The sequence below is a fragment of the Carcharhinus amblyrhynchos genome, chromosome 5 (genome assembly GCF_965287045.1).
Source record: "Carcharhinus amblyrhynchos chromosome 5, sCarAmb.v2.hapA, whole genome shotgun sequence".
Classification (NCBI taxonomy): domain Eukaryota; kingdom Metazoa; phylum Chordata; class Chondrichthyes; order Carcharhiniformes; family Carcharhinidae; genus Carcharhinus; species Carcharhinus amblyrhynchos.
In genome coordinates this window covers 84516037-84541363 of record NC_137328.1, presented here as the reverse complement: position 1 = coordinate 84541363, position 25327 = coordinate 84516037, and the positions used below count along the sequence as shown (strand labels likewise).

Sequence of the window (25327 nt, the reverse complement as noted above, 5' to 3'; positions counted from 1 at the left end):
TAAATTGATTGTCAGCGTAATTCTTAACACACTCAAAGTTATTTAGCAAATGTTGTCCAATTGTGAAACCATACCTAATGTTGGACACTATGGATGGAATTTTCCCATCCCACCTTTCTAGTCTTGGGGTGAGCGTGGCTGGAAAATCCCATCTCATGTTTTAATTTTTACAAGCACTTTAACTACTGCAAACAGCCGAAGTGACATGCTGTTTGATACTATCCGCTAGTCTTTGAGGCATACAACTGCATACCTAGCATCACATAAGCACTGAAAATCATATACCACCTTACTCATCAGCAGAACGTCTTTTTGGCTTGACAGCAGCACCCTTTTAGTGGTGAACAACACTTATGATACTACTGCATTGTAGCAGCATGAAATATCTAGCTTCACCTGTTGCTCACATATTGAGATAGCTAATCCTTCTAGGGTAATCTGAGGTACACTGGGCACTTTTCGCAATCCATTGTACCTGGACCAAATCTCTTTTTAAATCACTAAAGTTAGTCCTCCTTTCGTTAAATATTTTTTGTTTGATTGTTCCTTGAATGTTTCCATAACTATTCTAAACCTAATAAGTTCACAAGAGGTTATTGCAGAAGGTCAGGGGACATGGAGTTTGGGGTAGGGTGTTAGCGTGGATAGAGGATTGGTTGTCAAATAGGAGGCAGAGAGTGGGGGTCAATGGGTGCTATTCGGATTGGCGGATGGTGACTAGTGGAGTGCCTCAGGGGTCGGTGCTGGGGCCTCAGCTATTTACCATTTATATAGATGATCTGGAGGAGGGAACCGAGTGTATGGTGTCAAAATTTGCTGATGACACCAAGATTGGTGGAAAGGCAAATTGTGCGGAGGGTGTGGAGAGTCTGCAGAAGGATCTAGATAGGCTGGGCGAATGGGCCAGGAACTGGCAAATGGAATTTAATGTTGGCAAGTGCGAGGTGGTCCATTTTGGGAGGAATAATGGTGGGAAGGATTATTACTTACGTGGAGAAAAACTGCAGCAGGCGACAGTGCAGAGGGACCTCGGGGTCCTTGTGCATGAGTCGCAAAAACCCAGCTTGCAGGTGCAGCAGGTGGTCAGGAAGGCGAATGGGATGCTGGCCTTCATAGCGAGGGGGATTGAATATAAAAGTAGGGAGGTCTTGCTGAGGCTATATAGGGCATTGGTGAGACCGCAGCTGGAGTACTGTGTGCAGTTTTGGGCGCCGTACTTACGCAAGGATATTTTGGCCTTGGAGGGAGTGCAGAGGAGGTTTACTAGGCTGATGCCGGAGTTGAGGGGGTTGAGCTATGAGGTGAGGCTGAATAAACTAGGCTTGTACCCATTAGAGTTTAGAAGAATGAGGGGAGATCTCATTGAGACGTATAAGATGATGAATGGGATGGATAGGATAGAGGTGGACTCTTCCCGCTCAGAAAGGACAGTAGGACTAGGGGGCACAGCCTCAAGATAAAGGGGGGGCGGTTTAGAATGGAGTTGAGGAAGAACTTCTTCACTCAAAGGGTGGTGAATCTCTGGAATTCTCTGCCCGTTGAAGTGGTGGAGGCTACCTCACTAAATATTTTTAAGAAGCGGGTTGATGGGTTTTTGATAAGAGAGGGGATTAGGGGTTATGGGGAGAGGGCGGGAATGTGGAACTGAGCCACGACAGATCAGCCATGATCTTATTGAATGGCGGGGCAGGCTCGAAGGGCCAGATGGCCTACTCTTGCTCCTATTTCTTATATTCTTATGTTCTTATGTTCCCCAAATGCTCCCCTCCTGAAACATGCTCCAATTTCCCAGAACTAAATCCAGTTATTTGTCCTTCCTTCTTGGGCTGGAAGCATAGTATGCATGCACCCCAATATGGCATTATAGTATACAATATTTGGCCCCAGATGCACTGTTAGAACCAGTGAGATTGATTCAATGAGAACAATGAACAAATTAAGGAACTGCTACAAAAAAATCTGGCATATGAAGATTGCTGAAAAGAAAAGATACAGCCACTGCTAAGAAATCACTCTAATGTAGCAAAGGAACCTGCCAGAAGTTGCATAGGATGCAAGATGCATGATGTGCCAAACAAGTCTATTCTGCTGAGCACAACATGCAGATTTTCTCTAAAGTTTGGAAGATTGTGTATGGTCCTCCCTCATGTGATAACTCAGCATTGAGAGGGAATCTCGCTTGATGGATAAGACCGTTATTAAAAAATATTGTAATTGTACATCCATCATAAATAGGATAGCCATTGACAGACTATCAGATTGGCCAATTATGAAAAACTGGACAGGCCCTCTGTTGTGGCAGTTGACAAAGCCATCAGATCCTTACCCTCAAGAAAAGTTCAGGCTCAGACAGAATCCCAGGAGAAATTTACAAATTGTGGAAATCCCAGCTTGCCACCAACTCACAATTAAATCACAGAATGAGGGATGAAACTATTTCTGAAAACTCCTCAGGATGCTAGGATTGTTAACATGTAGAAAGGAAAGGGGCAAAACACCTATGTGTGACAACCACAGAGAATGTTCGCTGCTTGTGATAGCTGGTAAGATTCTAGCAGAAATTCTATCCAACAGACTGGCAAGTCACATAGCAGAATATGTACTGCTGGAAAATCAAAGTGGGTTGAAGAAAGACAGAGGTACTAATGGCCTGATGTTTGGTGAATGCAAAAGAAATTTCAATGAGCAGAAATATCTGGAACTGAAGCACTCATCAACACTGCCCAGCTCAGAGGGAATGGAAATGTAGTACAAATGACTGACAACTTAAACTTGGCCTGTGAGGTAGACCAAGATTAAAGTTTAAGGACTACTTGAAGGCAAAGCTCAGGAAATGTGACGTGTCCACGACAGATTGGATGAAAATTATACAAGAGAGATCTATCTGGGGAGCAATCATAAGAGGTGCTACTGTTTTTTGAACAGCAAAGAATGGATGGAACAAAGGACAAAAGGCAAGCTAGAAAGACTAGTCTGTTCCGACAAAATCAGAAACTTCATTCTTGCCTGCATTGTGAAAAGCTCTGCCTGAAATTGAGGGCCTGTGAGAATAGCTGTGCCCAGGTGAGGAGAAGGGTAAAGTAAGGCCTTAAGGTTGTGAAGAACAATAGTATTTAATAATGACATGCAGATCTTACAAGTGCTAAAGACCTCCAATGATCTATGCCTCACTTCACCCATGCCCATCCTGTGCCCCAACAATTTCTTATACTTGCGTATCCCCTTCCCCCCCCACTATGTCCAGGTGTATTCCCAGGATTCACATCAGCAGTTGAGTCTGCCTGCTGCCTTCCACGCCCTGTTGCCTTTGGCAGGCATCCTATGGAAGTCCTGGATCTGGAGGTCCCTGGCCTACTCTCGGATGGCACTGGTGTTGCTGCGTCACTCACTGCCCTGAATTTCACTAGTATCAGGAGATGAGAATTCTGGTGGCTGGTCACTACTAGGCTGTCATGGGTTGAAGGCCCCGGGTTGTGCTCTAGCAGATCCTCCTCCCTCTAGGTGCTCGTGAGACCCTGGGTTACTTCATGGGGTGGACAAGCAGCTGGAGTGAACTCCAGAAGCCTCAATGTCATCTCGTGTTGCTAGTCCTGTAGGCCTGCCATTGATCACACCATGATGTTGAAGCCCTCAGACATAGCCCTGCAGAGTTGTCCTGGGTGCCACGCATCGCCAGCAATATCTTTTGTAACTGAAGGCTTTGGGACTCCTCTATTCGGCCCTGCAGTTTCAGAAGTGTTGCTGTTTACCTCTCCTGGTATTCCTAGCTCTGTCTTAGCATCTCCAGCAGCTAAGGGACAAACATGCCCAGAGGCACCTGGCTGAGACACAGCTGTGTCTTGGGATCCAGCAGACTTCCAATTGTCCAATCCCTAGGACCTGCCTGTCTCTACTTGAGCATCAGAGGCTGTGTGCGCTCAGATTTTGGAGCCTATCATTTACAACATGGAGTGGGTGATCACCTCTATCAGCATATATGTGGAAATCAACATGATGGAGCATCTAACTGTCAATGTCTCAGCTTCTATTGCAGCAAAGTGGATCCTACCAAAGTTGATTTGGTTTGATTTATTATTGTCACAATTGGGATGCAGTGAAAAGTATTGTTTCTTGGGCGTCATACAGATAAAACATACCGTTCACGAGTATCTAGGGAAGAAAGAAGTCTGAGAACTGCAGCAGAAGTTCAGACTGCTACCACCAGGGTTTGGATACTAGCATTCAAAATGCATCTAAGCTGTGAATCTATCTGTACTCCAACAGATTATTAGGATTGCTGAGGTGCCACTCCACAACCAGAACATACTCCCAATTCACCATTCTGCCAGTGCCCTTGTTGTTGTCTCTCAGCCAGCAGTTAATACTGAAGCAGCATCGAGTGAGATGGATGGAACAGTCAGGTCTTGAGGTCTAGACCTTCCCAAGATCACCTTTTATTTGCAGTCTCCTCAATTGAAGGTGTGCAACCTACCACTATTGCTGCTGCAGTCAATGGCAAGCACTTTGTAGCAGCACTAGGAAAGATAAAGGCACATGGAAGAGGCATGAAGGAAACGCATAATGACAATAAATTTGTTATGCATTAGGTCATTATTTAATTTATAAATTTGGGTTAGAATGTGCATTTTCTGGTGACTCTTACTTCTGTGTCATCAGAAAGAGATGACATGATTGTCATTGATTAAATGAAAGGTAAGGAGTGAGAGGCAGTTGTGAATGAGGAGTTGTGATTAAGTTTAATAGTATTGCTTGTGTATCATTTGATCTTGTGCAGATCAGGCAGATAGCAGCAGTCTATCCTCTCATCCTTTTCCTGTGGTATTTATACCTAATAAGAACATAAGAACTAGGAACAGGAATAGGCCATTTGGCCCCTCAAGCCTGCTCTGCCATTCAATAAGAGCAAGATTGATCTTTTCGTGCACTCAGCTCCACTTACCTGCCCGTTCACCATAACCCTTAATTACTTTTTGTTCAAATATCTATTTATCTTGCCTTAAAAGCATTCAGAAAGGTAGCCTACACTCCTTCACTTGGCAGGGAATTCCACAATTCACAACTCTTTGGGTGAAGAAGTTCCTCCTCAACTCAGTCCTAAATCTGCTCCTCCTTATTTTGAGGCTATGCCCCCTTGTTCAGGTTTCATCTGCCAGTGGAAACAACCTCCCTGCTTATCTATTCCCTTCATAATCTTATATGTTTCTATAAGATCCCCCCTCATTCTTCTAAACTTTTCTAAAATCCCAGTCGACTCAGTCTCTTCTCATAAGCTAATCCTTTCAGCCCCAGAATCAACATAGTGAATCTCCTCTGCATCTCCTCCAGAGCCAGTATATCCTTTCTCAAGTAAGGAGACCAAAACTATAAACAATACTCCAGGTGTGGCCTCACCAACACCTTATACAGCAGCAACATAACCTCTCTGTTTTTAAACTCCATCCCTCTAGTAATGAAGGACAAAATTTCATTTGCCTTCTTAATTACCTGCTGCACCTGCAAACCAATTTTTTCTGATTCACACACAAGGAGTCCAGGTCCCTCTGCACAGCAAATTGCAGCAATTTTTTACCATTTAAATAATAGTCCATTTTGCTGCTATTCCTATCAAAATGGATGACTTCACATTTACCAACATTGTATTTACCTACCAGATCCTTGCCCACTCATTTAAACAATTTATATCCCTTTACATACATTCAGTGTCCTCGACACACTTTGCTCTACTACTCATTTGAGTGTCATCTCTGAACTTTGATGTGCTAAGCTTGGTCGCCAACTCCAAATCAACTATGTAATTTGTAAACAATTGCAGTCCCAACACTGATCTCTGAGGCACACCACTCTTCACTGACTACCAACCAGAAAAACATCCAATTATCCCCACTCTTCACTTTCTCTTAGTTAACGAATCCTCTATCCATGCTAAGTGGTGCTCCGTATGGGGTGCTGATTTTTGAGGCTGGGGGAGTGGTTGCAGTTGGTGCAGCAGGGTGTGACATCAGGAGCAGGGGTCAGCAGGATGGCAGCAGTTGGGCTTCACCGAGCATATTTACATGCCTGGGGAGTTTCCGCAGCTGTCCTATGGCTCTGCATTCAGAAACATGAAACAGACCGGAGGATTCCAAACTTTTTCATAGACCATAAATGTAGCTTCAGCACAACTTATTCAAACTTTACTCCAGTTGTTACCCAACATGCTCCATTTTTCAAGGGCACTGCAGAGATCAATGATGAGTTCAAAGAGATCAATTTGATGACTACAAGGGCGCGTATCTGGTCCTCTTCTTCTATCCTCTGGATTTCACTTTTGTCTGCCCAGCTGAGATCACTGCATTTAGTAACAAAGCAAATGAGTTCCATGATTTAAACTATGAAGTAACTGGTGTTTTGGTAGATTCTTATTTCTCCCATTTTGTCTGGATCAACATTCCAAGAAAGAGTAGGGACCTTGGGCATATGAATATACCATTGTTGTCTGATTTAACAAAGCAAAACTCTCAGGATTATGGAGTGTTATTGGAAAACTCTGGTATTGCTCTGAGACGTCTTTTCACCATTGATACAAACGGCATTGTCAAGCACCTCCATATCAATGATCTGCCTGTAGTCACAGTATTCTCTGCTTAGTTAAGATCTTCCGGTTTGTGGACAACCAGTTGATTGGACACCTCATTCTCCAACGATCATGTCTTTTGCAGAAGCTTCAAAATAGTACTTTGCAAAGTCAAGGAGTAATTTGCATACATTACTTTTGTTTGGTTTGAACTATTGGGAGTAAGTATTTACAGAGATAAATGTATTCTTTACCTGACAGTGGTGTTGGATGTCAAATTAAAGTTTACCAGAACTAAGTACTATATTTGAAATGTTTGTCCGGTGAAAGTTATTGATTAAAAGAAGATGAACACGGTACTACTGAATGCTTGGTCATTGTTTAAAAATCTTTACCCTGAAGCTGGGCAGAAGAATTAAAATCTGGCAAAATATCATGACCATTTAAGATTGGGACAGTAGCTAACCATGTATTAGAAATGTATTGGAAGTCTAAAGTGATTTATAAAATAAATCCACTTGGTACAAAATAAATTCAGTTTATTTAAATGTGAAAAAAGAGGACAGCATGGTGGCACAGTGGTTAGCACTGCTGCCTCACAGAGCCAGGGACACGGATTCAGTTCCAGCCTTGGGTCACTGTCTGTGTGGAGTTTGCACATTCTCCCCGTGAGTGCGTGGATGTCCTCTGAGTGCTCCGGTTTCTTCCCACACTCCAAAGATGTGCGGGTTAGGTTGATTGGTCATGCTAAATTGCCCCTGAGTATCAAGGGGTTATCAGAGTAAATAAGTGAAGTTTTGGAGATAGGGCCTGAATGGGATTATGGTCGGTGCAGACTCGATGGCTGAATAGCCTCCTTCTGCATTGTAGGGATTCTATGGAGTCAACGGATACATTACCTGTAACACCATACATCTCTATCTTATGCAGCGGCACCTTGTCAAATCATAGAATCAAAATGCTTTCTGGAAATCCAGATACACCATATCCACCGGTTTCCTGTTGTCCAACACACTTATTAAGTCACCAAAGAATTCCACTAAATTAGCTAAACAAGACCTGCCTTTCATGAACCAATGCTATGTCTTCTCAGTGAAACAACTTCGAACCAGATGTCTCGTTATTTCTTCGGTGTTGACAGATTCAAACATTTTCCCCACTATAGAAGTTAAGCTAACCCGCCTATTGTTACCCACCTTTTGACTACCTCCTTTTTTCTACAGTGGCGTCACATTTGCTGTTTTCCAATCTGTTGAAACTGCTCAGAGTCCAGTGAATTTTGGTAAACTACCACGAATGCATTTGTTATTTCCCCTGCCATCTCTTTTAGTACCCTGGGATGCATTCCATCAGGCCAGGAGACTTGTCTACCTTTAGCCCCATTATTTACCTAACACTGCCTCTTTAGTGATAATGATTCTTTCTAGACCCTTACCTGCCATAACCTTCTTGTCATCAATTTTTGGCATGTTATTTGTGTTGCCCACTCTGAAGACTGACACAAAATACCTGTTCATCTCTTCAACTTCCTCCCAACCGATAGTGTTAAGGACTCATAATTGCCAGGGAGCATAGCATGCAACATACTACCACAAATCTTGATACCCACTTAGGGCTCCCAAAAGTAGTCCATGCAACAGAAACATTAGGCGGGATTTTCTGGTCGTTCCTGCCGATGGGATCTTCTTAGGGAGGCCAGACGTCCAGCTTTAGGCCAGACAGTCCAGTTTTTGAGCACTCTGTCCTCCGTCCGGTGCCACCTCCAGCTGGACATTAATTTGTCCTTCTTTCGAGGCTCACACACAGATAGTTGACACTCATATTTTATTTTTCTGATGCTGCCTCTTTTCCATAGTGTCTGGCTAACTTGCCGCTGCCTCAAACAAACTCCAAATAACTCCTCCTAGGCACCGGAAATGGACTTGTCTCACAGCATGACAATCGGTCCGCCCACGATAAGGTGCAGATTAGACTCAGGGCGCTGGGCATAAATGTTCCGCCCTGGGCAGAATGTTCCGCCATGTGCTCACGATAAAGTTGGCTTGGGCTTGGTTAAAGTTACTCAAATTCTTTGTGAAATGCTGAAAGGAGGGATCCAGTACTCACAGCCCTAATTATTTTGCAAATTACAGTCATTATCTTTCTAGTTGTATTGCATCGACACTTTCAGTAAGGTTTTAATGTATGTTCAATGTACCATTTTTGACTGCGTATAGGAAAATGAATTGTGAATTTATTTTATCCATTATCAGGACATGTCTGTACTCACGATACACATACAGAGACAGTAATATAAAATATTGAAAGGCTCACCACAATAGACAAAGGGTAAATGAACGGTGGAAACAATTAAAGATGCATACCATTGAAAAACAAAATTTCAGTTCCAAAGATCCGTCTATGATTTATTCAGGGCATTATTAAAGAACAACAAAAAGTATAGCACAGGAATAGGCCCTTTAGTCCTCCAATCCCGTGCCAATCATGATGCCCTAACTAAAAAAGACCTTCTGTTCTTACTGGGTCTGTATCCTTCTAGCCCTTTCTTATTCATGTACCCATCCAGATGCCTAATAAGTGTTGTGAATGTGCCTGTTTCCACCACCTCCTATGGCAGTGTTCCAGTCACCTACCACGCTCTGCATGAAATATTTTCAGTGTTGGAGGTAGTCATGATATGGAGATGCCGGCGTTGGACCAGGGTAAACACATTAAGAAGTCTCACAACACCTCGTTAAAGTCCAACAGTTTATTTGATAGCAAACGCCACTAGTTTTTGGGGCTTTGCTCCTTTGACAGGTGAATGGAGAGTTCTGATCACAAACAGGGAATATAAAGGCACACATTCAATTTACAGAATACTGATTAGAATGTGAGTCTTCACAGCTAATCAAGTCTTAAAGGTGCAGACAATGTGAGTGAAGATAGCATTTAGCACAGGTTAAACAGATGTGTATTGTCTCCAAAGAGGACAGTAAGAGAGATGTTGCAAGCCCAGGCAAGTCATGGGGGTTACAAATAGTGTGACATGAACCCAAAATCCCAGTTGAGACCTCACGTGTGTGGAACTTGGCTATCAGTCTCTGCTCAGCGATTCTGCACTGTCGTATGTCGTGAAGGCCGCCTTGGAGAACGTTACCCAAAGATCAGAGGCCAAATGCCCATGACCGCGGAAGTGTTCGCCAACAGAAAGAGAACAGTCTTGCCTGGTGATTGTCAAGCGGTGCTCATCCATTGTCATAGAGCCTGCATGGTCTCCCCAGTGTACCATGCCTTGGGACATCTGCTCAGATGAGGAGGATTGTAACAGACATCTCCAGACGCTGAAAGATGCCCTCATAAGAGCAGGATATGGTGTTTGACTCATTGATCGACAGTTCCAATGCGCTACAGCGAAAAACTGCACTGACCTCCTCAGAAGACAAACGTGGGACACAGTGGACGGAGTACCCTTCATCGTCCAGTACTTCCCCGGAGCAGAAAAGCTACGACATCTTCTCCAGAGTCTTCAACATGTCATTGATAAAGACGAACATCTTGCCAAGGCCATCCCCACATCCCATTTCTTGCCTTCAAACAACCGCACAACCTCAAACAGACCACTGTCCGCAGCAAACTACCCAGCCTTCAGGAGAACAGTGAACCACAACACCACGCAACCCTGCCACAACAACCTCTGCAAGACAAACCGGATCATTGACACAGATGCCATCATCGCATGTGAAATACCAGGTACACGGTACATACTCTTGCAACTCAGCCAACGTTGTCTACCTGATACATTGCAGGAAAGGATGTCCCGAGGTATAGTACATTGGGGAGACCATACAGATGCTACAACAATGGATGAATGAACACCGCTCGACAATCATCAGGCAAGACTGTTCTCTTCCTGTTAGGGAACACTTCAGCGTCACAGGCCTTCGGCCTCTGATCTTTGGGTAAATGTTCTCCAAGGCGGCCTTCACGACATACGGCAGCGCAGAGTCGCTGAGCAGAAACTGATAGCCAAGTTCTGCATACATGAAGATGGCCTCAACCGGGATCTTGGGTTCATGTCACACTATTCATAACCTCCATGACTTGCCTGGGCTTGCAACATCTCACTTACTGTCCTGTCTGGAGACAATACACATCTCTCTAACCTATGCTTAATGCTATCTCCATTCACATTGTCTGCACCTTTAAGACTTGATTAGCTGTAAAGACTTGCATTCCAATCAGTATTCTGTAAAATGAGTGTGTGCCTTTATATGCTCTGTTTGTGATCAGAATCCCCACTCACCTGTCAAAGAGCCCCAAAAGATAGTGGCGTTTGCTACCAAATAAACCTGTTGGACTTTAACCTGGTGTTGTGAGACTTCTTACTGTGAAAAACTTTCCCCACACACAGGGAGGCCAGACATCCGGCTTTTGTGCACTCTGTCCTCCGTCCGGCGCCACCTCGAGCTGCACGTTAATTTGTCCTCCTTTTTTGGGTCTGATTTAAAAACTTATATAAATTACCTTTGTAGATGCAAACAACTATACTAAGGTGGCATTGACACACTTCCAAAATCAGGGCCGGGATTCTCCCAAAACAAAACTAAGTGCCCAAAGGGTGGTAAAACGGGAATATTCCATCCCCCCAACCCCCATATTTTGGGCATTCTTAGCTGAACAAATCTCCGACACTCTGAGCAATACAGTGAGTCTCAAACTGATTCAAGCTGAAAAGTGGTGGCGGCGGAGCCTCATCCCACCCAAAAGGCTGGCAGCAGTGCCGTGCCGGCCAATGCGCATGCGCCGATCTGCCACTGCTGGCCTCTCATTTGTTGGCATTCCCTGGAACTCCCAGATTGCTGGCCTTCTCAACCCTCCTCCCATTCCCCCGAATGGTGACCTACCAGACTCCCAACTCCCAGGCCAGCCCAATCTCCAAACTTCCCCCCATCCCTCCCACAAAGGCCATCCCTGATCTACCCTCTCCTTCTGATGGCCAGCCCCCAACCCCATCCCGAAGACCAGGTCTGAACTCTGACCCTCCCGGGGGCCCCTCAATGGCCTCTGCCCCCATCACTGGGGCAAGCTGCATGTTCCCTGTGAGTGGGAAGCAGTTGTAAACCCCACTGGTGGGAATCACTCCTGACAGTGGGAGGTGTGGGTGGTGGGGGTAAGTGGGAGAACGTGGGCCCAGAGATTACCGTCCCGGGCCCACTAATTATGTAGAAATGTCAATTTCAATGACATTTCCATATGATGGTCAGCTCTTCGTTGATTTCTGGCATAGAGTTGATTGCACTAAAAAAAACTCCTGGGAGACTCATGACTGGTGTTCAAATGTCTCCCGCTGTTGTCTCCCGGCTCTGACTTTTGACCTTTAGGAGGCCAAATAGCAGCTAAAAAGTAGAGGTTAAAAAACCCAATTTCTCACCATCGTTGGTCATTTTTAAGTGTCATTTTTAAATGAAGAGTTCCTATTATTCAACATACGTCCTATAACTAACTTTAACTGCTTTAAAAATCTTCTTCTACATTTTCATCAAACTAATGATTTAAAATAAAATGTATTTCTGTCTGCATTTGCTTTTCTACTTGAATCAAGATGTGACCAATGACAGACAGCAAACACAAGCTCTTGACATTGAAAAAACAAATTATTGTTCTCCTGACACAGTGAGGGCCTATCTTGATTTACATTTACATCCAGACAGTTTTGATCCTCTCTGTATAGGCTTTGCAGGTCTGTTAGTGCTGTAAAAATAATAAATGAATTTATCCAGGGTTATATTTTTCAACCCTGAATGACATCCCCCACTTGTTTTTCAGTAACATGGACAATTTGAGGCTCTTTACTTATCAGTTTTGATACATTCATGCATTAACAATCATTATAATTGTGCAGTTTAATTTTAATTTTTAATATATAGTGATAATTAGTGCTAATTAGAGCCAGTAACTCACTAATTTAAAACAATTTTAAATGGTTCTTTTCACTGCAAATGTATTATGAGCTCAATTTCATTTAAGTATATATTCCTGTACTATTTTATACAAGTTGGATAACATATCTTATGACAGTGACGCTTATGCAGATTTTAAATACTATTTATCAGTTCTTTTTTTGCCAGTGCATAATAACATGGTCAATATGCATTATTAATTGTAATGTTAGTATAGGCAGAGTACAAAATCATTTAATATTTTATCCTGTACTAAAACTGATTGTAGGAAGTTCACTAGCCTTATTAAAGTTAAGCTACAAGGTCCTTCAGCTAATCATTATGATATTTTATTCAATCAAGAGTGAGTACCAATTGGCAAGGCCAGCATTCATTGCCCATCACTAATTGCTTGAGAAAGTGGTGAGCTCTCTCCTTGAACTGCTGCAGTTCATGTGGTGTAGGTGCACCCACAGTGTTCTTAGTGAGTGAGTTTCAGGATGTTGAACCAGTGGCAGCATAGACAATATATTCCAAGTCAAGATGGTGTGGGGCTTTGAAGTGAACTTCCAAGTGTGGCATTTCAATGTATCTGCAGCCTTTGTCCTTCTAAATTATATTGGTCATGGATTTGAAATGGGGACCTTCATGAGTTCCTGCACAGCATTTGTGGAGTGTACATAATTCTCTCCTATTGGAAATGGTCTTTACCTGGCTCTTGTGAGGCACAAATGTTTTTTTTAAACTTGCCATTTGTTAGCTCAAGCCTAGATATTGTATAGGCTTTAGTGCATTTGGACATTGCTTCAGTATCTGAGAAGTCATGAATAGTGCTGAATATTGTGCAATCAACAGCAAACATCCCCACTTTTGACCTTATGATGGAAATAAGATCATTGATGAAGCAGCTGAAGATGGTTGGGCATAGGACACCACCCTGAGGAACTCTTGCAATGATATCCTGGATCTGCGACGTCAAGCCTCCTACTACCACAACCATCCTCCATGTGCTAGGTATGACTTTGAACCACAGAAAGTTTTCCCATTAATTCCCATTGATTCCAGTTATACTACTGCTCCTTGATGCCACACTTCATCAAATGCTGCCTTAATGTCAAAGGGAGTCACTCTCACCTCACCTGAGTTCAGCTCTTTTGTCCATGTTCGAACCAAGAATGTAATGAAGTCAAGAGTTGAATGGCCCTGGTGGAGGCCAAAATGAGTGTCAGTAAGCACGTTACTGTCAAGCAAGTGCTGCTTGGTACAATGTTGATGACCCCTTTCAACACTTCATTGATGATGAAGAGTAAACTAATGGAGTGGTAATTGGACAGGTTGGATTTGTCCTGCTTTATGTGTACTGGATGTACGTGGTCAATTTTGAACGTTGATGGGTAGATGCCAGTGTTGTAACGGTACTGGAACAACTTGGCTAGGAGTACAACAAGTCCTGGAGCACAAGTCTTCAATACTATTGCTGGAATATTGTCAGCAACCACTATCTTTGCAGTATCCAGTGCCTTCAATCATTTCTTGACATTACATGGCTGAAGACTGGCATCTGTGATGCTGGGGACCATCAGAAAAGGCTAAGATTGATCAACCACTAAAGCTTTTTGGTTGAAAGTTGAAGCAAATGCTTTAGCCTTATCTTTTGCACTGTGGCACAGTGGTTAGCACTGCGGCACAGCGGTTAGCACTGCTGCCTCACATCACCAAGGACCTGTTCTCAATTTTGCCTTGGGTCACTGTCTGCGTGGAGTTTGCACGTCTTCCCTGTGTCTGTGTGGGTTTCATCCTGATGCTCCAGTTTCTTCCCACAGTCCAAAGATGTGCAGGTTAGGTGGATTGGCCATGTAGGTGAAGCAGATTACCCATGGTAAATGTGTGGGGATAGGGTGGAGGGCCTGGTGGGATGCTCTTTTGGAAAGTCAGTGCAGACTCGATGGTCTGAAAGGATTCTTTCCGCATTCTAGAGATTCTATGAATTCTATATGCTGGGCTCCCCCATCATTGAGGATGGGGATATTTGTGGAGCCTCTGTCTCCTGTGAGTTGTTTAATTGTCCGTTCACAACTGGATGTGGCAGGGCTGCAGAGCTTAGATCTGATCTATAGGTTGTGGAATTGCTTAGTCCTATCTGCTACTTGCTGCTGATGCTATTGGGCATGCAAATATTTGTATATTGCAGCTTTACAGGGTTGTCACCTCATTTTTAGCTATGCCTGGTGCAGCCCATGGCATGCCCTCCAGCACTGTTCATCTAACCAGGGTTAATCCTTTGGCTTGATGGTAATGACAGGTTGGGGGGTATATGTCAGCCCGTGTTGGTTACAGGTGGTTTTTTTAAGTACAATTCTGCTGCTGCTGGTAGTCCACACCACCTATGGTTGTCAAGTCCTGAGCTGATAGGTCTGTTCAAAATCTATTCCATTTAGCAAGATAATAGTGCCATACCACACGATGGAAAGTCTCCTGCTTCCACAAGGATTGTGGTCACTCCTATCAATACTGTTGTTGACAGTAGGCAGGCAGGTTGGTGAGGATGAGGCTGACTATGTTTTTCCTTCTTGTTGGTTTTCTTTACCAACTATTATAGAGCTAGTCTAGCACATCTGCATTAAAAGATAGAACTGAGGACATTGTTTAGAAATTACTTCTAATAGCATTAATATACAAATAATTAGCACATTCACTTCAAATTTCTGTGACAATAACTTAAGATATCTGTTAACCAACTTATTGCAAAAGGATTAATATCTCTGCTAACATAGTGGATGGAAGGCATAAGCAAATTAAGGACATTGAGGCCAATGTCAAATAAACTTATTTCTAAGCTTCTACCTTTTTGCATATTAATCTCGGTCACTAGAATTTGTTTTCTAGCTCTTACGCAAACATATATGATATTGTTCCTTACAGATTGCAATAAATTAGAAAACATGTAACTAACAAAACTTTTACCCAATTAAATCAGCTCCTTGAAAAGGTCACACAATTAAGTAAAATTGACTTTTTAATGATATATTGTCATAAACATTGCTGAATAGCTTTTCTGACTCTGGAAAACTAGAAAACTAATTCTTTATTTTTGAAATGTCAGATTCCTTCATTATGATAAAAAATATTCACATACTTATTTGTTTGAAGTATTTAATATTATGGCTTCTATCTTAATCACATATGTATGTCCCAAGTTTTATGCTGCTTTCTGTAAAATGGTAATTAAAATGTGAAGGAAAGTCAGTGATTTTAGCTTCACAGTCTGCTGTCCATGAGAATTCTTCTGCTCAGTGACATTACTGTAGCTGGATACCTGGCAATTCCCTTGAGTTGGCACCAACTTCAAATGAACATTGGGAAGGAAGAAATCCACGCCACAGATATTGCTAGATTTGGTGGGCAGCTTTCTTCAAGGAAAACAAGTGTTATTGTTTTGCAGCCAACTGCAAAATCCAGGCCATTGATTTACATTAATATGTCAAAGTACTGACTTCTCAAGGATTGCAGTTACCATTTGGTTTCATTATTTTTTAAAAATCTCAGTTAGATTTATCTGATAGCAGCTACTCTGCTGCATATAAATATTTGAGTTAATTAGTTAATGTAAGTCAGCTAGCTGCAATATTACATTGTCTTGAGCAAGGAGCTCCAACAGCACATAAATGCAATAAGATTTTCATACCATTGCTAGTTTTCTCAGGAGCTTTGGTACAACTGATTAAACAGGTGTAACTGAATTTTCTTTCAGAGTTCCTTTTTCAAAATTCGCAAGGATTTAATTCTATGAACAGCTACTCTGTGGTTCCAAACTTGATTAGTACAGACCTCATTAGAAATCCTCTGTTTCAATCCAGTCCTGACTGGATACGTTCCGCAATGGACATGATTGACGAGAGAACGTGTTTATGCCCTGATACTATAACTCATAACTCTGACTGAAATTCATATAAGCCCTTGCGGAAATGTATTAGGTACTTCGGTGCACTACATGTGTAATTAAGAGAACCAGTGGAATGCTTTTGAGATGTCTTGACGAGTCTTTGAGTAAACTATAATCAAGTTCCCTGATAATCTTCGCTATCATTCTGGCTTGTTATATCCTCCACATTATATTCATATGAAAAAGTCATGACTATGTTTACAAAGAAACAAATTCATTTCTAAAACGTACAATCAAGGAATATTTGCACGTTATGAAAGTTTGAGGGTTGCAATCACCTTCCCAGTTCACAGAAGACCATTTAAGGTTTGCAGTACTGCTTCCAGTTCCTCTTCATCACAGTGCGACTACTCACTTCCTCTGGCAACCCCAGCCAGGCCTGCTAAATGCAATCTAAATTAACCTTCTCCTGTCAATCTCTCATTTCAGTCCTTTTTCAGGAATAAACAGCACCAGATCTATATGTCAATTCAGTATAACTCACTTTTGTTTGCAGTGCAAGTATTCAGAAATTAGCGTACAGAATGGAATGTCATGATATGTCAAGGAAAGCATTGCTGAATTGAGAACCACTCTTCAGCATGTACCTGTTGTTTTGTTCTGGAACGGTTCTCATCTGCCTCCTTCTGTGCTGTAAACAATCCATGATTTTACCAATTTCCACTAAATCGGTAGTTTCAACAATGCCTGCTGTTGCACTTCTACATCACATCCACCTCACTATTCTCCTGTCTATTTTGTGCCACACTTAACTGGGTAGTGACAATATACCCTGGCAAATAATTAGCTTGCTTATTGAAAATTGTGTTTGATATGTCATCAAACAAAAATTCAGCCCAATCAGTTTTTCATATACCTCTTAGTTCAGGAGGTCATTTTGTTTTACTTCCAGGGTCTCTTTGATTTCTCCATTGGGTTTGAATGTGATCTACGGTCCCAAAAAAACAGACTTTTGGGCTTGAGCAATGTAATGTAATGTTCACCTTATGGTCAAAAGTGTTTGTAACACTACCAAAGATCCCATGGTAATTTCCTCTACATAATCTTGAGTATATTTCGTCTCTTTCATTTCATCACAAAATAATATTCTAAATTATTAATCAAGTTATTTTATCTATAACGTTTTATACAAAACAGAATGTGCAACATTGTCGATCAAGGAAAGTGTACTGTCACTTTTCAAAAACAAAACTGGCTGCATTATTACTGAGTTTCCGTTAGGATTAGTACTAATGCCAGGAAAAGGAAAAATAAACCTTATGATTTCTGTGCATGTTAATGAGTATGGTAGAAAGAAATAGCGTAAAATTGATTTTACTAAAGATGCACATCAAATACTTGTTTTTCTTTAGATACCATTCAATTTATGAATGAAAATGCAACATGGATCATAACTACAAACTGGGTGGATCAAAAATTACAGCATAAACAGCAACAATTTCTAGTAAAATGGAGAGGGAGATTACAAAAACGCATAAGCGCACTTTTATTATACTATATTTAGGTTACTGTAAAGTAACACAAAGAAAGCTTTGGGCAAGTGAAGTATCAAAGACAGATATTTGTAAATTGTATATATCCCTAATTTTCTTTAATTAAAATATGAATTAATAACCTTGATTTAGAAAAACAGTATAAATGCATTTGTTTGTTTGCTGGCATTTTACTGCTGAATCATTTTTTTATGATCAAATTTATGAAATAGTTTTGCTGCTCAAATCACGCAAACAGTTATTTCTTGGAAAAACACCACAAGACAATGTGTAATAAAATAATGTATAAACTGAACATGACAGTCAGTTCTGAAAATAAGCTATTACCTGTTTGCTAGCAGTGCCCTGAAGGTCAATTGACTCAGTCCCAGATTACTATGCAGCACTTTTGACCAATCCCAATTCCATTTGGTTTTAGCTGACTGTTGATAAATGAAAATAAGGCATTGTTAGTTATTAATCAGAGATAATACGATCAGCAAATTACAGCTTCAGCTGTGATGGACTAGATAAAGAGAAGGAGGTCTTAAACAAGGGCTGAGACTGAAGATATCAATCATATACATGGAAAAGGCTTTTATTCCAATAGGCTGACAATTAAATTATAAATTGACTTGGGTATGTACTCATTAGTTATTAGAAAGCTAAATCAATTTTGTTGTTGTTGTTCATTCAGGCCACAATGTTATTTTTCCCACCCACTTTTACAGGCAGTCTCTGTACAAGCTTTTATTAATTGCTTATTTCTGCTAGGAAGATAGGGGGTAAGATAAATAGTAACAAATAAAACACCTTACAGAAACATTGGGCTCAATTGCAATAATTATGTGCAGTTAACTGAATTATGAACTCAGAGGGGAGCAATACTCAAAAAAAAATGTGAAATTCATAATTTGTGGTAGAGTATTGTGGCAGATTGGACATAACACTCTAGGGGAGTGTATGGCTAATGAATTTACTCTACTGTATTTCAGATAGAAATCTGCAATCACAAAAACCGCATGTGAAAAATTAGGATCCTAAAATAGTTGGGCTTGCTTTACTGGTGTATGTGCAGTGGAGTAGGTGCAAGTGGCTATTTCTGACCACAGAAGTATGTACATCTTGGGTATCTGCTACATGAGCAGGGAAGGGAGGGATGAATACAGGAATAAAAAATATGATGGTGCTTGGAGTGTGGGACACGGGCAGGGAGAGGAGTGCTACTAGCAGATATCCCCAAAGGTGCATATTAGCCCCATTTTTTAGGGGAGCTGATCAAAACTTTAAATTACCCTAAGCCTGTCAGATCATGATTCTTGCTGTGAAATCCCAGTGAACGCAACCTTCATTCCCTAACTACCATATAAGCAGGACCCATCCAGTATCTAGGTCACAGCTAATGGCAAGAAATATCCTGATGAGGGAAATCTTTCTCCTCAACCCCACAATCTTATAAATTGTGGGTTTGTTTGGGGCATACAGAAATTCCACACATACCAAAGACAATCTGAAGTTAACAGCCTCTATTGGGACTCAGCATGTCCACGTTCTAACCTAATTTTAACTGAGCATACCGCACTTCAATGTTATCCTAGGTGTGTGTGCCTTTGTCTTTTCACAGATAGTTTGTTAGCAATCTTCTTTTCAATATATATCAATGTAGTAAATTATAACCCATTTTAAGTTTGCCTTAAGACCACAGGCACAAAAAGTAGTTAATAACTTGATTTCCTGGACTGTGAATTATCAATGTCGCCAAGCCACAATTGGAAAAGAGTTTGGTTAACTCTTGGCCAGGTCACTACATGGCAAACTAAGGCAGAATTTGTTAGGCAGAGATAGCTTGCCTCTCTGAAAATGCATCTTCTCTCAGTTGATGAGGCAATGACATTAATGGCTGTCATGGGAAAGGTCAAGCTTAGGCCAATCATTCTTCTGGTCGAAGGAAACTATTTTCTAAATGGGAAGATGCTTAGGAAATCAGAAACACAAAAGGACTTGGAAGTCATTGTTCAAGGTTCTCTTAAGGTTAACGTGTAGATTCAGGCAGCTGTTAGGAAGGCAAATGCGATGTTAGCATTCATTTCGAGAGGGCTAGAGTACAAGAACAGGTTTGTAGTTCTGACGCTATACCAGGCTCTGGTCAGACCCCATTTGGAGATTATGCGCAATTTTGGACTGTGTATCTAAGGAAAGATGTGCTGGCCTTGGAAAGGGTCCAGAGGAGGTTCACAAGAATGATCCCTGCAGTGAAGAGCTCGTTGTATGAGGAACAGTTGAGAACTCTGGGTCTGTACTCATTGGAGTTTAGAAGGATGAGAGGGGATCTTATTGAAACTGACAGGAAACAGCGAGGCCCAAATAGAGTGGATATAGTGAGGATGTTTCCAGTAGCAGGAAAAACTAGAACCAGAGGGGCACAACCTCAGACTAAAGGGATGATCCTTTAAAACAGAGACGAGGAGGAATTTCTTCAGGCAGAGAGTGGTGAATCTGTGGAACTCTTTGCCGCAGAAGGCAGAGGATACCAGGTAATTGGGTGTCTTTAAGACAGAAATAAATAGATTCTTGATTAATAAGGGGATCAAGAGTTATGGAGAAAAGGCAGAAGAATGAGGATGAGAAAAAAATCAGCTATGATTGACTGACAGAGCAGACTCGATGTGCCGAGTGGCCTAGTTCTGCTCCTATGTCTTATGGGCTTACATGTTGGCAAGCATCTATGGATAAATGAGAAAAGGAGAAACTACAATAAATGCTAATTTTAAAAGTTTAATTTCAAACAATATAAAAATAAAACAGTTTAATACAAATCAATGGTAAAATACAGGAAATAACGGTTAGCATTTATTTCCATAGGCTTTAGTTCTATGCTTTCAAATAACAGACAACAGAAGTTGAGCACCAATAGGCATTACTATGGAGTAAGAAGAATGAAAATTAGATTTTCTACTCCATTTATTTCCAGTGTGGAGAGACACTGGGAGGAGGAAATAACATCTCCTTAGAGAGTGGAGAGAAAATTGATAAGTATGCTCTGTCTAGGTGGTACTTTAATGTCTCATTGAAGATAGCTGAAAGGTCAATCATCAGAGTTCTGTGAACAGATCCAGCATCAAGCTTTAACAGACTTGAAACAAAAGAAGATATGCATAAAAATAATGGAGATATAGAAAAAAGTCTTGTGCAAACAATAAATTAAAAAAATAAGAATAATGCACATTTTGTGACATTGTGACATTTACCTGGTTAAAATTGCTTGAACCAATATGATTAAAAGCATGCAAAGGATTAAACACCAAAGGCTGTGGAAAACAGTGCAAAGTAAGTTGGTATGGCTTCAGTGGGACCCCTTTCATATTTGAAAACTGTTGAGAATAAATTTGTTCCTTCAACCAACCCTATAAGCAAAAAATAGAAAATATTAATGTTGAATTAAAAAAAGAACAGTGGAACAAACTTTAATTCAAAACAAATCTGTCCAAAGACAAATACTTTTCATTTTTTTTAGATCAGTAAATAAAGAATTCAATATAATTTCATCAGCATTCTAGTATCACTATTGTCAACAAATGTAAAATGCAATCTTGACAGGAAAGAGAGGGGAGCCCATTCCATGATTTATGGTGACCATCCCCTATGATTCAAGGTGCCCACCCATTATGATTCATGGTGCCCACCCTGTGATCAATCGTGCCCACCCCCAATGATTCATTGTGCGCATCCTGTGATCAATCCTGCCTCTCTCTTGTGCTTAAGCGTGCCCAACCCCATGATTCATCATGCACAGCCCATGATCAACTGTGCCCACTCCACTGGGATGCATCCTGCCCACACCCCATGATTCAGCGTGTCCACCCACTGTGATTCAACATGCCCAATCCTGGAATTCAGCATCTCAGTGTGATTCATTGCGCCAACCCCCATGTTCATTGTGCCCACCCCCCCCCCCCCCCAAGTTCATTGTGCCTACCCACTGTGATTCACCATGCCTACCCACCTATTATTCATTATGCATTTATTTAGAGCATTTAATGACCTCAGGAAATCCCAAAGCACTTTACAACCAATGAAGTAGAGAGACTCTTCCCGCTCAGAAAGGATAGTAGGACTAGGGGGCACAGCCTCAAGATAAAGGGGGGGCGGTTTAGAACGGAGTTGAGGAGGAACTTCTTCACTCAAAGGGTGGTGAATCTCTGGAATTCTCTGCCCGTTGAAGTGGTGGGGGCTACCTCGCTAAATATTTTTAAGACGTGGGTTGATGGGTTTTTGATAAGAGAGGGGATTAAGGGTTATGGGAAGAGGGCGGGAATGTGGAACTGAGCCACGACAGATCAGCCATGATCTTATTGAATGGCGGGGCAGGCTCGAAGGGCTAGATGGCCTACTCCTGCTCCTATTTCTTATGTTCTTATGTATGAAAAACTGCAGTCAATGTGCACACAGGACGGTCCTGTAAACAGCAATGTTTTAATGACCAGTAATCTAATTTGATGATGTTAGTTGAAAGCTAAATATTGGCCATGACACTGGAGAGAAAGCCCCTTGCACTTTGTTATATGTTCCTGTGAAAGTCTACGAGGTTCAAAGGCACAGGTTGGGATTTCTCACTCTCAAGGAGAACACGGTCGTAAAATCTCACGAAAGCCAAGGGACAATTTGTTGTGACATAAAAGCATGAAGCAAATTGTGCATTTCCCCATCAATGATGGACTACTTTCCCATCACTAAACATCACAACCACTGGAATTCAGCATGCCCACCCCAAGTCATGTCATTATCATATATTCATCAGAATTATCCCTCCATGCTGTATTTAAATCTCACATCAGCATGAAATCAGAACAATGTGCTTTCCAACAGCATTTAAGTGCAGTTAGCGTCCTGTGCTTCAGTGAGAACACGAGGGATCAACGCAAGGCTTCAAAGTAAACGTTGCTGGGAATTTATGCGGGTCTCTCAAGCAGATCTGCATAGTGACCAGACCAGAGTTAAGGTGAAAAAAGCAAAAGACTGCAGATACTGGAATCTTAAGTAAAAACTGAAAATGTTGCAAAATCTCACAAGTTTGACAGCATCTGTGGAGACAGAATAAAGCCAACATTTCAAGTCACGATGACCGTTTGTCAGAGCTGAAGACAAGAAAAATCAGTCATGATTTATACTATGAGGCTGGGGGATGGTTGGGGGGGCTGAAATTTATAGGAATGGCATAGACAAAAAGACGAAGGGATTGTAAGTGGTGATGATAAAGGCTGACAATGGTGTTATGAGCGTCCATTAAGAGATCAGAATGCATAAATGGCTGAACAAAGGTGCAGAGTGTAGGAATGCAGCAGTTAATGCTAGTGGATGGGGGAGAGGGGTGTAAAACAAGATGTAAAATGAGATTTTAAAAGTGGAAAAATAAAAGGATATAAAGTAATAACAATGAATGATTAAGACGAAAAGAAGAAATGAAACAAAATAAAATAAATGTAGATGGAGTGGAGGTGGAGGAGAAAGTTCATACGCTGAAATTATTGAACTCAATGTTCACTCCGGAAGGCTTCAAAGTGCTTAATCAGAAGATGAGGTGCTCTTCCTCCAGTTTACATTGGGCTTCACCGGAACATTTTGGAAGAGAATTCCAACAGGACACTTTGTGAGGTTGAGATAATTATACAAATCTTCAGTGCCAGCAGTGAAGCCTTAACTACTGAATAGAAGTGCATGGAAAACGTCTGGGTATGTGCTGCCCATTACTGTACAACCATGATGGTAAGAAAACAGTGGGCAGAGTGTGTCTTAATTTTCAATGTGCCTCCAGTAGGTGAGACTCCTAATAACTATGCTGATTTAATCCTGTCCCTCAAATAAACTTTCTCATTCTAAAAAATGTAACATTTTCAGTGTTTTTCACAGGAGAAAGGAACCTTGGAGTATAGTAAGGTAAACCTGAATCTGTTCTCTGAAGGAGGGTACAAATCGCCCGTGCACTACAATATCAAAGGGTAGAAATTTACCTTTTTCACAGTGTGTGAAAGCAGACTTGAAAAGCAGCATTTAAGCCACCGGCATCAACATTGGTTTTCACTGCATATTGTTAGGAAAATACTGCAAAAATCTTCAAGGCGAGGGTCCCACAGACAGTATGCTGGCAAAGATAAACCTGGTGTTGTCAGACTTCTTACTGTGTTTACCCCAGTCCAATGCTGGCATCTCCACATAAAGACTGCCCCGCCAGCAACTTTGTTTTTTAAAGATTGGGGCACCATTTTTGAAGTCCACCCAGGTGCACAGAAGTTAAAATGCCTCTGTCGTGCAACTTCCACCCCACTGCACTGCCTGCTGAGGGCAGTGCCCAGGCACTGCATGGCCATGATCCTCTCTGCCTGAGCTCCTCTGGGAGGTCAGCCTGCAAGGTGCATGCTGTGGGAGAACAGTCGTAACTTATGCCCTCACACTGATGTGAATGGATTATCAAACAGGCGGGTAGGGGAATTGATCAGGTATAGAGGCCTGATATTGACATTCAAATTTATTATAATGATGTACCCTATTGTGGGGCAGTTTTAAGCCCGCATTCAGCGTCAGGGAGAATGGCAAAACGGGCTGAAAATTCATAGGGAATCATGAAACGCGACTCTGTCCGGAGAAAGCGCATTCTGTGATTTTGCCTGCCCCTCACCAATGATATTGCAACATTCACGCCCATAAAGGACAAGAGCCTCAATTAATTGATTTGCATTAATTCTAAAAAAATTAACAGCCCTCCACACCCCCCAGGTGGCCATATTGCCTCCAGCTTTATTTTCAAACCTTGCCAGCATGACGTTACATCACTGAGGTTTACAACAGGTTAATCTAGTCATGAACCTGTTGTGGGAATTCCTTCAGGGGCATAAAGGTGAGTGGAGGTGGAGGAGCCACTGGAGGAGAGGAACATGCCCAGGCAGTGCCCAAGTTGATCCTGCCAGTTTCCAACCTGGCAATGCCAACCTATGCTAGGGATGAACCCTAAATGGGGCCTCACCAGAGGGACCATATATGTGCATTGGGGGTAGGGAGAAGGAGATGCCGGTGACAACTGCTGGGGAAGGGGAGGTTGGGAATGATGCTGGTGTTGATCGTGAGGCGGGGCAGGAAATGCCAGTGTTAACTGCAGAGTTGGCAGAGGTGCTGGCATTAATTTAAGGGGAGATGACGACATTGATCACAGGAGGGGGGTTGGGGCAGGCGGGGAGGAGAGATGCTACATTGATTGCAGGGAATGGGCGGGGGGATGCCGGCATTGATCACGAGAGGATGGGGTTAGTGGGGGATGAGTGGGTGCCAGCACTGGTCATAGGGAATCGACAGGGAGAAAGATGCTGGCGTTGAGCGGGGAGAGCTGGGGGACTCTTGAGACCTCCATGGTGGGATGGTGGGAGGTTATTTCTTACTCTCACCTTTT

General features: G+C 42.0%; 1 protein-coding gene and 1 pseudogene across 6 annotated transcripts in view; one reads left to right on the top strand and one right to left on the bottom strand.

Moving 5' to 3' along the window:
• The window catches only part of kiaa0825 (KIAA0825 ortholog), a 424011-nt gene that overhangs the window by 189791 nt on the left and 208893 nt on the right, over positions 1–25327 (bottom strand). For all 6 annotated transcript variants that reach the window (XR_013886683.1, XM_080189112.1, XM_080189116.1 and 3 more), the window contains 2 exons: positions 21138–21293; positions 18238–18332 (listed from right to left, as the gene is read on the bottom strand). Coding sequence is in view for 5 of the 6 variants with exons in the window: in XM_080189112.1 (XP_080045238.1) it covers positions 18238–18332; positions 21138–21293 (251 nt within the window). In the remaining variant the exon portion in view is untranslated. The remainder of the gene's footprint in view (positions 1–18237; positions 18333–21137; positions 21294–25327) is intronic.
• On the top strand, positions 5833–6778 carry LOC145343350 (thioredoxin-dependent peroxide reductase, mitochondrial pseudogene; annotated as a pseudogene).